Source organism: Pan troglodytes, chromosome 2 (assembly GCF_028858775.2).
Source record: "Pan troglodytes isolate AG18354 chromosome 2, NHGRI_mPanTro3-v2.0_pri, whole genome shotgun sequence".
Classification (NCBI taxonomy): Eukaryota; Metazoa; Chordata; class Mammalia; order Primates; family Hominidae; genus Pan; species Pan troglodytes.
Window position 1 is genome coordinate 160,655,154 of NC_086015.1, and position 15,573 is coordinate 160,670,726.

At 37.3% G+C, this 15,573-nt stretch overlaps 1 protein-coding gene across 11 annotated transcripts in view; it reads right to left on the reverse strand.

The window, feature by feature from the left end:
- The window catches only part of VEPH1 (ventricular zone expressed PH domain containing 1), a 246,924-nt gene that overhangs the window by 209,712 nt on the left and 21,639 nt on the right, over positions 1-15,573 (reverse strand). For 10 of the 11 annotated variants that reach the window (XM_054681217.2, XM_054681216.2, XM_001152941.6 and 7 more), the window contains one exon: positions 3,993-4,208. In XM_054681217.2, coding sequence (XP_054537192.1) covers positions 3,993-4,208 — 216 coding nt within the window. Of the gene's footprint in view, positions 1-2,569; positions 2,671-3,992; positions 4,209-15,573 lie in introns of all 11 variants that reach the window. The other variant, XM_063807298.1, reaches the window with a different exon arrangement.

A 15,573-nucleotide genomic window follows, 5' to 3' on the forward strand; every position in this document is an offset into this window, starting at 1 on the left:
AATTAGGTACTTCCACATAGTGGCTAGAGCACAGATAGAGATTGCTTTTGTAATAAAAGATCCTCTTCATGTGCACCTACCACCACCAATTAGAAGTACTAAACTCCAGTAGTTTGATGTCTTGAATGGAACCAGCTGGATGCTCATTTTCATTTCCCTGCAAGACTGGATTAATTTGCTAGCTACAAACCACTACTTCTATTGAGTACTTACTATTTAGCAATTGTACTGTGTAAACACCGTATATGTAATATCATTTTTAACTTTCATAACAGTCCCGAGCAGGAGGTGTTGTTATCCCAATTTTAGAGATGGCAGAACAGAGATTTAGAGAGAGAAAATACTTTGCCAATCTCTCATCTTAATAAGACCAAGATCCAAATGACACGGAAGCCTTCAAGCTCTAAAGCTCTTTGCTATTCTATTCTTAGAGTCTCCTCAGGGAGTCAAAATTTCAGACTGGGAGATGACATGGAAGGTGATCTGATTCAATTCTCTATTTTACACATAAGTTGAGAGACTTGTCTAACGACACAGGATGTGTAGAAATATATGGCCCAAGGCCAAAAAACAAATTCACAAGTGCATGTCCCATATATGTACCGATTTTGTATTGAGTTTCCTCAATACAAAATCAGTAGAAGGTGAGTTCTGGAATTTTAAAAGTTATTTTAAGGTAAATGTGGCAAGTTCACAAATTTAGGGACCAAGAAAAGAAGTATAATTACCAACTAAAAGAGGAAAAGGAATGGTCACCTGAAGTAGGTTTGAGTGTAGGCCGACAAGAGGAAATCTGGGGGACAAAAAGAAAAGTGTGTGTGTGTGTGTGTACACATTTAGCTTAAAATGACAGTGAAGTGGCCAGAAAAAAGAAATCAAATGAAATGGCCAAGGGTGCGGGAAGAAGAAATGACTGGGCCTCTGCCTGATCAGACAGTAAGACCCTGGGTTGCTTATGTGGGGAGATGGGATGGGTGGAGAGGCAATCACTCATTTCTTGTTGTTTGTTTTCCTTCCATTTTGTGTAAAGCTAAAAATGCTGAGTGTCTAACTTTTGAAAGTTGGCCTATTGTTTCATTTTACTGAAAAAAAAAAATAGAAGAAAATGAGTCATTTGGATTTCTACATGTTCCCCACAGGATCCTAAATTACAAGTAATACCAAAATCATCCTTTCAATGTTTACTGCAAGCCAAAAACTTCCCTTTAAAATCTGATGATAGCTAAATATAAATGCTATGACCCCAGGTTTGCCTTTAGTTCCTGGTGCTGCATTTCTGGGACCTCCAGGGGTGGCCAGGACAAGATGCTGAACTTTGCTGAAAGCAAGTTTGCCTTTAGGCCTTCAGGCTTTCCATTTTAGTGGCTTCTGCCTCCTTCTGAGGGCCTACAATGGACACCCCATCCCTACACCGGCCCTACATGCTAGACTTACCCACTTCTCTGCCTAACTTGTCCCTCTTAACCAAGGAGCCTACTAGCCTTCAGTCCTTTTCTCTTTCGCTTCCCAAAATATCAGCCCTTGACCTCAGAACCCTGCTCTCTACAATCTTACAAACTCATTTACACTGTCTTGATCATCAATGAGTTGAGCATTTCAATTTCTCAAAAACATTTAATTCCTTACACCATACCCCATCCCTTTTAAGTAGGAGACACAATGCTTTACTCAGAATAAAACATCCCATCTAACATAAATGTTAGAATTATGGGCATTTGAGAAAGGTAGCATGCTTACAATTCTCTGATCTTGGTCTTATTTCACAAATCTGTACTTTTGCACAAGCTGTTTTCCTGTGTAGACTGTCTTCTCACTCTACTTAGCCTATCTAGTGAAATTCCTGCTCACTGCTCATAAACCTTCCAAACATGATCTTCACCCAGAAAACTTTATCTGATTACTCTAAAACTGTGTTAACACAGGAGCCACTGACCATGGGATGCTCTTGAACATCTGAAGTGTGACTAGTCCATTTAGTGACGCACTAAAATGCACATCAGATATGTAAGAATTGTGTAAAAAAATGGTGAATCACAAGGTCAGGAGTTCAAGGCCAGGCTGGCCAATATGGTGAAACCCCTTCTCTACTAAAAATATACAAAAATTAGCCACGTGTGGTGGCAGGCACCTGTAGTCTCAGCTACTCAGGAGGCTGAGGCAGGAGAATCACTTGAACCCGGGAGGCGGAGGTTGCAGTGAGCTGAGATCACGCCACTGCACTCCAGCCTGGGCGACAGAGCGAGACTCCATCTCAAAATAACAATAATAATAATGATAATAACAACAATAATAATAATAAATAAATAAATTTTAAAAATTGCTATATTGATTGCATGTTGAAATGATACTATTTTGGATATAATGGGTTGAAGAAATATATTATCAAAATCAATTTCATCTTTCTTTTTATGTAAGTGGCTACTAGAATTTTTTTCCTTTTTAATTTTTTAATTGAGATAAAATATACATATATAATTTACCATCTTTGCAATTTTTAAGTGTACAGTTCAGTGGTAATAAATATATTCGTATTCTTTTTCTCCCTCTTCACCTTTGTTCCCCCACTCACCCTGGGACGAGAACATTTAAAATTACATATTTGACTTCTGTTTGTGGCTTGCATTAGATTTCTATTCGATAGTGCTGCCCTAAAGACGAGTGGTTTTGAACCTGCAGGGGGAGAGGGATAGGATGGTTAAATTGTCTGAATGTCTGTTAAAGTGCACATTGGAGTGAAATAATCTATGTTTCTGATATATATCAATAATATACCAAGATAACCAATGAAGAGCAAATGCATTGTGTCTTTGGTGTTCCATCAAGCACTATTCATCTTTTGTTAATTTTGCTGCAATCCTCATTTTCTCCCCACCAACCCTTAACCCTGGGGATGAAGGAGATACAGTGTGGTGGTGCATGAAGAGTCTTTTGTTCAGTTGATCAATTCCTAGACTGAGCAGACAAGGTAAAATATGATCCAGTTAATCATAAACAACTGTGGGAAAAAAAGGAAGAAGAATAAAGGACGCTCATATCAGCTGCAACATGCACTGCTAAGCATTTTAACATAATCAGAATTTCCTGACCTGTGCTCAGTGGAACACAGGTTCTGAGGGATATTCATAGTGTTGTGTTGGGAGTGGGGAGGAGAAAGGAGGTTTCATAGTGAAATCAGACTGGAAAATGCTGGCCTAAACAAGGTTAACCAGCTTTCTTTATTGCAGTACTTTACAGAACCTTTAGTATGCCATGAAACATTGTGATCATTCAAAAGGGAAAAAAGAATTGTTTCCCAACTTATTTGATTACAAAATTCTTTTCTGAGAAACACCTGTCAACATCTCTGGTTGGTAAATTTGTCATAGACAATGTCATTTAATGTGCATTTCACATGGAGGACCCTGTGGCTTAAGAATGTAAGTGACTTGCCCAATATCGCAGTGTTACACAACTCATTAGTGGCTGAGCCAAAACTCCAAATTCACATTTATACCAGAGGAAATAATTAACTGTGGTCAGAACGGGCAAATATCATCATGAAAAATTCTCAATACATATAGAAATATGTCTGAAATGACTTAGTCACTTTCCCTGCTAGATCCCGAGCTCACTGCCCCTCAGTTCATTTTCTGCTTCTACTGTGTTCTCCTTGGATGAAAGAGATCTCCTCTTCTGAATTTTTTAGTACTCCTCCTGTGGGTCTTGGCACATATTGCTTTCTTGTTAACTTTTTATATGTATACTCTCCAAACAGATTAGAGGCTTGCAGTGGTATTACTTGAATTCCCTACAGTGTGTCTTGCACGTAGCAGGAGCTCTACAGAACTTTCTCAGTTTATTAATTACCGGCCCTCCCAGCTATTGATGGCTTGTAGTGTCTTTTTACAGTATCTAAATGCTACAGAAGCATTGGCTCTTGGTTCACAGACATCACGGGTTCACCTAGGCTCCCAACTCAGTATCAAATAGCCTGATGTTGAACACTGACATACCTGTAAAATGCAACTCATGATATCAGATGCGATTTTTGCATGAGGAGTGTCTTCGTCTTTCCCAAAGGGTCTCAGGTTATGTTCCAAGCAGGAGTCCCAGAGCCCCACAAGGGCCTTTGCATGCTTTTCAATGGACTCGGTCTCTCTGATGGCTGTTGTGATTCTTGTGATACAGATTTCAACTACTGCCTGGTCATTGTTATTGGTTTGGTAATCCTGTTTGGAAAGAAAATCTTCATGTTAAATAATACTCTAGAAAGTTATCCTTCAAAGGACAAAATACTAACTCAGTCATTTAGAAAATGGGTGCACCAGGCTGTGTGCTAAGGGGTGAGGGTGTAAAGCCTAATACAATAAAGGCTTTCTTCCTTGGAGATCCTAATCTTGTGGAAGAGGCAGATACACAAACATGCTAAAATGGAGCAGGTTCTACTATCACCCTTAGACAGGGATCCCTGAGAGTACACAGGCGCTTAACTATTCACTTGCAAGTGGGTTTAATCTTTAGACTATTTCAGTTTCTAAGTCCATTACAGGGCAGGGGTTACTTTTTACTCTGACATTTCAGCAACTTTTGTGAAATGTTTCAAATTACCCTTCAATTTCCCCTCATTAGTTTTCTCCCTCTTTCTGGACATAATGGAACACATCATTTCATCTCTCCCTTTTCAACTCAAATAACTACAAAACCCATTTTACTTTTCCCCAACCAGGTTTTCCTCCATTCCCCTGTCTTAATTCTCCCTCAAATACCTGATCATCTTTACTGAGAAATAATGGGACCTCCAAAACATCTAAATGTGAAAAACAGACCCACTACATTAATTTGGAAAATTGGTCTGACTGTGAACTTCACACGGTAGACTCACAAAACTGAAAATATAATAGAGCAGGAAAGTATTTAGAGCCTGACATCAAGTGAGATTAGAGATGGGAAGTGATGGGGTTTTTCGGCACTACAGCAAACTCCAGCTGCAACAATTTTCTGTTGCTGTTGCTATAACTAATAGGACAGTAAACATCTTGTGCATGAAGCTCTCTCTACATTGTAAGTTATTTATATACTAGAGCCTCCAGAAGTGAAAATTTCTGAGACAAAGGACAGGCACATTTTTAAGGCTCAAAATAGGTACTGCTGAACTATGTTCCAGAAAGGTTTTACGAATGTGAACTCCCTCCAGCTGGGTAATAGAATGATCTTCTTATTGTACACTTACAAGAACAGAGTATTTATAACATTTCTAATTTGATTAGTGAGAAACAGTATCTTATCGCTGTTTTGCTTAGGAATTTCCTTGCCCAAAAGTGAGGTTGAATGGTTCTGTGTTTATTGGCTGTTTGTATTTTCTCCTTTGGGAACTACCCACGGTACCTTATATATATTTTTCTTTAGGTGACCTCATCTTTTTTTTTTTTTTAATCCTTCTTTGGTACAATATATTTTTCTATTAAGGGTATTAAGTGAATATTTGACATTTGGCTGCAAATATATCTCTATGTTTCATTATTTTTAGTTTTTTTGCTGCTATTCAATGACATCCTAAGATTTTAGGTAATTAAATTTGTCAATTTTGGGGGCCTTATTGTTTTTCCTTTTCTAAATCGGAAACTTAAGTTGTTTACATTTTTTTGAAAGGTAATACATAAACATCATACAAAAATTCAAAAGATGCAAAGAAAGGGTTTACAGTTAAAAGTTAATCTCCCTGTCAGCGCTGTTCCTCATCCGTCCCAGTCCCCTTCCTCAGCGGGAGCCAGGCTCAGCAAATCCTTATGTTTATACAGAGGCATTCTAAGCACATGCAGATATTATCCACACATTCTCCTTTCTTTCTGTGTGATTCCTGTAACAGATTTTTGTTTAACTTCAAGTTTTCCTTATTCAAAATTTGAATAAAAATCATCTCTACTTTTTTCCAGATTAAAAAGAACTTCACAAAACACTCACCATTTATTACTTTAGAAATTCATCTTTTAACCATTTGCTTAGCTCTTAAATCTATCTGGTATTTATGGAAATAAGTAGAAATGTACATTTTCTTCTAAATAGCTAACCTAATCTTCCTACTACCATTTAGTGAATAATTCATTTCCTAGTAATTGTTTTAAATATATCAGATTCTATTTCAGGGCTGTCTTTTCTGTCTGCCATTTCTCAATTCTTTTACAATACTAATTTTGCAACTTTCCCTATGTAAGCTTCAGAATTTTTTTTTAACTTTTATTTTAAGTTCAGGGGTACATGTGAAAGTTTGTTATTTAGGTAAACTCATGTCATGGGAGTTTGTTATACAGATTACTTTGTCACTCAAGTATTATGCCTAGTACCCATTCGTTATTTTTTCTGATTCTCTCCTTCCTCCCACCATCTAACCACTGATAGGCCCCAGTGTGTGTTGTTCCCCTCTGTGTGTCCATGTGTTCTTATCATTTAGCTCCTACTTTAAGTGACAACACGCAGTATTTGTTTTTCTGTTCCTGCATTAATTTGCTAAGGATAATGGCCTCCAACTCCATGTTCCTACAAATAACATGATCTTGCTCTTTTTTTATGGTTGTGTAATATTCCATGCTGTACATATACCATATTTTCTTTATCCAGTGTACCATTGATGGGCATTTAGGTTGACTCCATGTCTTTGCTATTGAGCTTCACAAATTTTTGACCATGTTTCCTAGTGTATTTTGTCTTTTTGTTGTTGTTAACAAAATATTTTTTCTCATTAGAACTTTTAATTAGTTTTTGCTGATTAAACGAACCTTTTTTTTTTTTTTTTTTGATGGAGTCTCACTCTGTCACCCAGGCTGGAGTGCAGTGGTGCGATCTCAGGTCACTGCAACTTCCGCCTCTGGGGTTCAAGCAATTCTCCTGCCTCAGCCTCTGGAGTAGCTGGGACTACAGGAGCATGCCACCACGCCCGGCTAATTTTTTGGATTTTTAGTAGAGACAGGGTTTCACCATGTTAGTCAGGATGGTCTCAATCCCCTGACCTTGTGATCTGCCTGCCTTGGCCTCCCAAAGTGCTGGGATTACAAGCATGAGCCACCATGTCGTGCTTTTTGTATTTATTTTGTAACTTGCTGTTTAGCTTAACTACACTTAATTATGATAAATTTTCAATTCATCATCTTGGGTTTTCTAAAAAGATTTTTGTGTTTCATGCAGCCTTTCTGAGATCTATATATTTTATATATCCCATGGCTTATTATGTTGGCTAGAATCTTCTATGCTATTTCACATAAAAGTGATTAGAACAAGAATGCTAGCTTAGTTCCTAGTTTTGATTCTTGATTTTTGGCATAAAATTTTATGGTAAAAAAAAACAAACAAAAAAATACAGTAAATGTTTTAAATCATATAGAATACATCACTTTCTATTTTCAAGGTTTATATATTTGATTTAATTTCCCTAGTAAGCATTATGCTGGCTTTTTGGGTGAGAGATTTTATAATATTATAATTTACAATATTAAAGAGGTATCAATCTATTGCTATTTTATTGAGTTTATTTTTAAATAAAGAATAAATTGTGAATTTCATTAAATGCCTTTTTAGCATTTATAGGTACATCAAATATTTTTGTCCTTAGATCTATCAATATGATAAATTACAGAAACAAATTTCCCAATATTAGTTAACTTTGCGTTCCTGGAACATGTTGTACTGGATCTTGGGAAATAATTTTTTAAGGTGCTGCTAAATTTTGTTTTTACTATTTTATTTAAATTTTTTTGCGTCAATATTTGGTCTTATGTTTGTCAGGTTTTGTATCAATTTTATGCTAAGTCCATAAAAGGATTTTGGAAGATTTAAGCTCTCTATAATCTTACTTATTATTTGACCTTACAGTGGCTCAACAGAAGTGAATTAACATTTCCTGCAACTAATGTGTCTATCTGCTTTTACTGGTATCTCCTGGAGTTTTTCTTTATGAATTTTATTGCTATGTAATTTAACATAAAGATATTCTTAATCTTTATAACTCTTGTGAACTAAATCCATTAAAAAAACAAAGTGCCTTTATTTTACTGAATGCTTCTGGCATGAATTTTTTCTTATCTGACTAAAGAACATGATCCCTGTTCCTTTTGGTTTACATTTACCTCATATCATTTGCCTATTTTATTCTTATTTTTAAAATTTATTTTACAACCTATATTGTATCAAGTGAGTGGTTGTTAACTCTCTTTCTATAACTTTCTAGGAAATAATTTAGTAGCATTATTCAACGATTCTTAATAGTAAAAAATATGCCTAGTACATAGAGTATACAGAAGTCCTTGATCATCGTCTGGGTCCAAACCATTTTATCATAATCAACAATTTAAGCATGGTGGAGCTACATGTAGACTTCACAGGTCTTCATTTGAGAACAGAGGGCCCTGCCTTAGCAAATGAGTGGGCAAACTCTCACAATTTTAAGCAAAGAGGATTAGTTTTGACTCAGCATTGATTTTCTGTGTCAAATGATTATTTCCTGTGCTTTATCTGTTAATTTGGCATGGTGTTAAAAAAAAAAAGAAATAGCCTATATATTAGGTTTGAATATGTGATATGGTTTTGTGGTAAACATCAAAATGATTTGCTTTAATTTGAATTATTCACATGTGTTTTATAGTCAAGTAAATCATTGTTTAATTTTGCATCTTTTTATTTTAGATTTTCTAACTTTTAATTTTTGTTTTTTTTTTCAGACAGGTTCTCTCTGCCACCCAGGTTGCAGTGCAGTGGTGCCATGGCTCAATGCAGCCTCAACCTCCTGGGCTCAAGGGTTCCTCCTATCCCAGCCTCCTGAGTAGCTGGGATTACAGGTGCATGCCACCATTCCCAGCTAATTTTTTTAATTTTTTTTTTTTTTTTTTTTTTTGTAGAGATGGAGTCTCGCTATTTTTCCCTGGCTAGTCTTGAACTCCTAGGCTCAAGTGATCCTCCCCACCTTGGCTTCCCAAAGTGCTGGGATTATAAGTGTGAGCCACCATGTCCAGCCTATTTTTACATTTTCTAAATCATTTCCTAAGTCATTAAATATATGTCTCTTCTTTGCTAGATTTTGCCCGGTGATCTAATCTAAAAGTCTTTTTAAAAAAATAGGTGCATTTTACCCATTTATATAAAGTGATATGATAGATATATTTGGCCTTAAACATGTCATATTAGCTCATATTACGCTTGAGTTTTTTCTTAAGTTTTGAAGTTCAAGAATTTTACTAAGAAGTGGTACATTTTGGACCAGACATGAAAAAAGCCAGAGTGCACAAATAAGCTGTGTGAACAGGTGACCCGGACCCCTGGGTCATCAACCACTATAGAAATAACATCTTACACTCAGGTGACACTTATGGCCACATGAGGGGTTCCCTCATGGCCAGCTGACAGAGGAGGAAAATGTCTCAACTTGGTTTACTGATGGGTTAGCTGGGTATGTGGGTGAAATTCAAAATTTGACTTCTCTTATGTATAGACCTACTCAGGGTGACCCTGAAAGACAAAAATTAGAGAACATTCTCCCAACAGTCAGAGCTTCAGCCATGCACCTGATCGTGAATTTTGTGTGGCAAGAGAAATGGCTTGGCTGAATGGCCAAGGGCCTGAAAAAAGAACGATTGAGAAACTGGAAATAAGGAGCTCTGGGTAAGAAGCATGGATCCACACATGGGATTGGACATAAAGTATAAACATCTTTTATGTTCATGGGAATATTCACTACACAAGAGGCACTAAAATACAAAGCAGAGGGAATGACTCAGCCAAATGACATCAACCAAGCCTCTGTCATCAGTCACTCCAGTGTGATCCAGTCAGCACATAAATGGAGTAGCCATGGTGAGGGATAGAGGCTAGGCATCACCCACCACTGCCTTGATGTAAATCTACCAGCAACAGAGGCCCCTGCTAAGTCCTCAGAATGGCACCATCCCTCAAGGAAACAAATCAATCACTTGGTGGCAAGTTATTTACATTAGACCTTTTCCACCCTGGAAGGGACATCAATCATATTGAGTGGAATTTACATGTAATCCAGGGTTGGGTTTGCTTTTTTTCTGCCCACAGGGCTTAAGCCTGATTCACTATTTGAGGGATCACAGAGCATTTGGTCTGCTGACATAGGATTCTACATAACACTGCATCAAACCAAAGAACCATTTTATAGCAAAGGATGTACAGCAGTAGGCACATAATCATGGGACTCACTGGTTCTATCACATACCATAACTTCTTCTGCCCCCACCCCAATACTGCTAGACTGATGAATCAATGGAGCAGGCTTGCAAAGAAGCCACTCAACCTTATATCCTGTTAAGATGAAACACCATCCTCCAAGGGGCAGTACACATACTAAAACAGTGACCACTGCATGGTACTGTATTCCCTGCAGGTAGAATACATGAGCCCAACAGCCCAGTCACCTCAGGTTCTTTGTGTCAAGGGACCAGCAGATCAAGAAAGGAGTTGCCAACCTGGCAGGAGTAATTAGCCATGATCATTAGAAGACAATAGGCTGCTGTTACACAATGGGGATATCTCTTGGTACTCCCTTGCCCAATTTTGATGGTAAATGGACAATGGAGCAGTCACAACCTGAGAAAGGAATGGAGTCCAGGGACTCAGATCCCTCAAGAAAGTGCATCTGAGTAACTCAACTAGGAAGCAACTTAGATTAATAGAGGTGCTAGCTGAAGATGAAGGAAATCCAGAAGAGGTTGTAAAGGAGGGATACTGCATTTGTCTTCTTGTTATAGTTGCAAATAATTATCACATACCTACTGGCTCAAGAATTTGTGTTGAGAAATTAAAGTTCTGCAGGTCAGAAGTCAAAAATCAGTCTCACTGGACTAAAGTCAAGGTGTCAGCAGGGCTGGTGCCCTCTGGAGGCTCTGAGGGCATTTTTTTTTTTTTTTAATCTGTTCTAGCTTCTAGAGGCCACCTGCATTCCTTGGCTCATGGTCCCTTCCTCCATCTTCAAAGCACATCACTTCAACCTCTGCTTTTATCATTCCCTCTCTTTCTTCCACCTTTGACCTTGTTTCCCCACTTATAAGGACCCTTGATTATATTGGGCCCACCCACATAATCCAGGATGATCTCCCAATCTCAAGATTATTAATTATATTATATCTGAAAAGGTCCTTGCCCATGTAAGATTACATTCACAGGTTCTGGGGTTTAGGATGAGGACATTTTTTGTGGGCCATTATTCAGCCTACCACAGAGATGATGCATACCAATTGCAGCCTTGATAAGAACTGGAGTGGTGGACACATGACTTGGGCACAAAGTATAAACATCTTTTTTATCCCATGTTAATGCCCATGAGAGCATTCATCACAAAAGAGGCAATAAAACACAAAGTAGAGAGAATGACTCAGCTAAATGACATCAAGCCTCTGTCATCAGTCACTCTAGTGTGATCCAACAGGCACATAAATGGAATAGCTATGGTGAGGGATAGAAGCTATGCATCATTCAACGCTGCCCTGATGTGAAACCTGACAGCAACAGAAGCTAATGCTGGGCCCGAAGAATGGCACCATCCCTCAAGGAAACCAGTTAATCACAGACATGTTAGATCCTCTTACTAACTTTCTTATTATAAATTTCCTTAGAACAAGAGATCAATCAGCTTATCAGAGAAGCTGCTTCCATATAGAATAAATTTATTATACAAAGCATACCATTTAGAACAGTTCTGGGGTAGACTATAGTGGACATGATGATACATTGCCCAAATCCCCTCTCCAGGACCTAGGTACTCATTCTCTCAGCTGTTGGTTTGTAGCCAAGTCTGCCTATAGAAATTTTCTGTGGTCAAAGGGAATGGCCTCATTCAACATTTTGCTCCTCCCATTGGACAACCTGCATCCAATGACTAGTCATCATGGAGATATGAAGGCCTGGTCCCTTGTCGTAGGATGACTCTGAAGGGTCATCCCAGTTCCAGAGGTCCCTGTGAGAGATTAGTTGAGGCCTTTTTTTCACAGCTGCATTACAGTGCAAAATTTTCCTCTGCCCAATCCTGCTTCATCTACCCCCTAACAGGTATTGTTTCTCAGAGCACTCCCCTATAAATGTTCTGCATGGTAATCACCATTTCAGAGTCTGTTTTCCTGGGAACAGTTTATATAGATGACACTAGAAGCATAGCAAACAATGTCCAAATAATAGTTTATTAATAAATGGCAATGAGATGTTTGTCTGAATGAAACAAGCCTCAATAAAAGTGGAAGGTGCAACTCAATGAAAAATACATGACAGTCATCTGTGTCTTGGTCATGAACACTAGAACTCAGTTTCCATGCTAAGAAAGTAATGAATTATCAGAGAATTTTGAAAGGGGCCTTTCGAATGAAGCCATTGTGTACAGGATCATGTCAGTGACATTGTTGAACATAAGGCAAATATCCTATGATTTCTAACTAGAAAAGTTAAGCAGCTGTCCATAAAGATAAATTACTTCACATTGTTCATAACTGCAACAAATATAGTAATATATCAGGTATAGATACATCAGTTATGAACTTTGATATTACTGTGAGCCTCTTAAAGCTATGAATTTCTTATTACACAGCACTTTACTACAAAGAGATTTTTCAACTTCAAAAATTTTATATCTTCAAATTCTGTACATGGCATGAAGAAAAAATTCTCCAAAATGAGATTTCCTCCAAAAAGGGGGAAAACCTGAATAAACAGTTAACTGCTTCCTTTAACAAATATTCAAAAAGACAAAAAAAAATTTTAACCTGTTTTAGTGGTATAATTGAATCATTTAAAGCATTTTGGCAAGGGATCAGCTTTGCAATTAGGGTTTTTCTGACTTGCATTCCAGAAAATATCATGTTCTTTTGAAATACGTATGTGTATGTGTTTATGTTTGGGCTTGATATTGGGTCAGTACCTGTGCATATTAAAATGAGGAACTTCTAAGGACCAAATCTATTTAATGTCAAACCCATCAAGCCAGATTTAGAGAGTCATTCTCACAGTGACCTAGCCATTGTCAATTTTAAAGTAATTTATCCTAAAGTGGTGGGGTGTCAAATTGGAGAAGTAGGACAACGAAAAAGCCACAAATTGTGCTGCTCCAGGCTTGTTTATCAGGATGGTTCACTCTCACTCAACACACCTCCACTTCAGCATTCACTAACCTTTTAAGTCACTCTTACCTACTCTGAAAGCAGTCTTCAGGGAATGGCCCACTGGCAAAAGGGAGGGAATACCTGAAATAAAGCAGTTGGTGGTGGGAAGAATGAATTGGGCATGGGAGTGGAAACTTGAAAGAAAAGAATGGAGAGTCCTAAGGCAAAGGATGTAATCATTTCTCCCTCCCTTCCTTTAGAGGCTGCATAGCATAGTGGTTAAGAACATGGACTGCATCAGAATGTCCACGCTAAGGGCTCCGCTCTGCTTTTACCAGCTCTGCAATCTCAGGCAATCACTTATCTCTCTAAGCCTCTGTTTCCTAATATTTAAAGTTAGAATATTGTTACTATCTGGCTCCTAGGATTGTTGCAAGTATTCAATGAGTTAATACATGGAAAGGATTTACAACAGTGTCTGGTGCACAGTAAGTGCAGATAAATGTTAGCTATTATTTTTATTTCCCTTAAGGATACCATAACCCTAAAAGCCAGCTTTGGGTTTATAACCTACAGTGAGTTACAAATTCTTTCTTTCTTTTTCTTTTCACTTTCTCTCTTTCTTTCTTTTTCTTTCTTTTCTCTTTCTTTCATTATTTTTTTCTTTCTTTCTTTCTTTCCTTTTTCTTTCTTTCTTTCCTTTCTTTCTTTCTGTCTCTCTCTCTCTCTTTCTTTCTAATAGATATCTTTATTGCATTTCCAGTGTTCTTCATTTTTTTGGATGGATAAAAGTGTCTGAATATATTATATTCCTTATCTCTGAAGAATTTCTTTCATTTCTTGTTGAGTAGGTCTGTTGCCAATGAATTCCTTGTTTTTATTTGTCTGGGAAAGTATTTATCTCTCACTTTCTTTTTAAAAATTTTTTATAATTTCAACTTTTATTTTAGATTCAGAGCGTACATGAGCAGGTTTGTTACAAGAGTATATTTTATGACACTGAGGTTTGGGGGCATAAATTATGCTGTCACCCAGCTAGTGAGTATAGTACACAATAGTAAGTTTTTCATTCCTTACCTTCTTCCCTCCCTCTTTTTCTAGTCTCCAGTGTCTATTGTTCCCATCCTTACGTCTATTTGTACAAATGCTTAGCCCCCACTTATAAGTGAAAAAAGTATCGTATTTAGTTTCTGTTTCTGCTTTAGTTCACTTAGGATAAATGGCCTCTAGTTGCATCCATGTTGCTGCAAAGGACATGACTTTGTTTTTATGGCTGTGCAGTATTCCATGGTGCATATGTACCATATTTTCTTTATCCAATCCAGTGTTAATGACCACCTAGGTTGATTCCATGTCTTTGCTATTGTGAATAGTGCTGCAATGAACATAAAACTGCATATGTCTTTCTGGTAGAATAATTTATTTTCCTTTGAGTATATACCCAGTAATGGAATTGCTGGGTCAAGTGGTAGTTCTTTGTTCTTTGAGAAATCTTCACACTGGTTTCCACAGTGGCTGAACTAATTTACATTCCCACCAACTGGGTATAAGCTTTCCCTTTTCTCTGCATCTGCAGCCTCACCAACATCTGCTGTTTTTTGACTTTTTAACAAAAGCCATTCTAGCTGGTATGGGATAGTATCTCATTGTGATTTTGATTTGCATTTCTCTGATGATTGCTAAAGTTGAGCATTTTTTCATGTTTGTCAGCTGCTTATGTCTTCTTTTGAGAAGGGTCTGTTCATGTCCTTTGCCCACTTTTTAATGGGACTAATTGTTTTTTGCATGTCGAATTGTTTAAGTTATTTATTGACTCTGGATATCAGAACTTTGTCAGATGCATAGTTCACGAATATTTTCTCCCATTCTCTAGGTTATCTGTTTACTTTGTTGATAGTTTCTTTTGCTGTGCAGAAAGAAGCTCATGGATTGGAAGAATCAGAATTGTTAAAATGGCCATACTGCCCAAAGCAATCTATACATTCAACACAATTCCTATCAAATTACCAACATCATTTTTCACAGAATTAGAGAAAACTATTCTAAAATTCATATGGAACCAAACACACACACACACACACACACACACACACACACACACACAAACCAATCCTAAGCAAAAAGAACAAAGTTGGAGACATCACATTACCTGACTTCAAACTATGTTACAAGGCTATAGTAACTAAAACAGCATGGTACTGCTACAGAAACAGAAGCTCTTTAGCTTAATTAGGTCCCACTTGTCAATTTTTGTTTTCATTGCAATTGTGGTTGAGGACTTAGTCATAAATTCTTTCCCAAGACCAATGTCAAAAATGGTGTTTCCTAGATTATCTTTGAGGATTCTTATAATTTGAGGTCTTACATTTAAATCTTTAATCCACCTTGAGTTAATCTTTGTATATGATGGTAGGTAGGAATTCAGTTTCATTCTTCTGCATATGGCTAGTCATTTATTGAATAGGGTATCCTTTCCTCATTGCTTAGTTTTTGACTTTGTCAA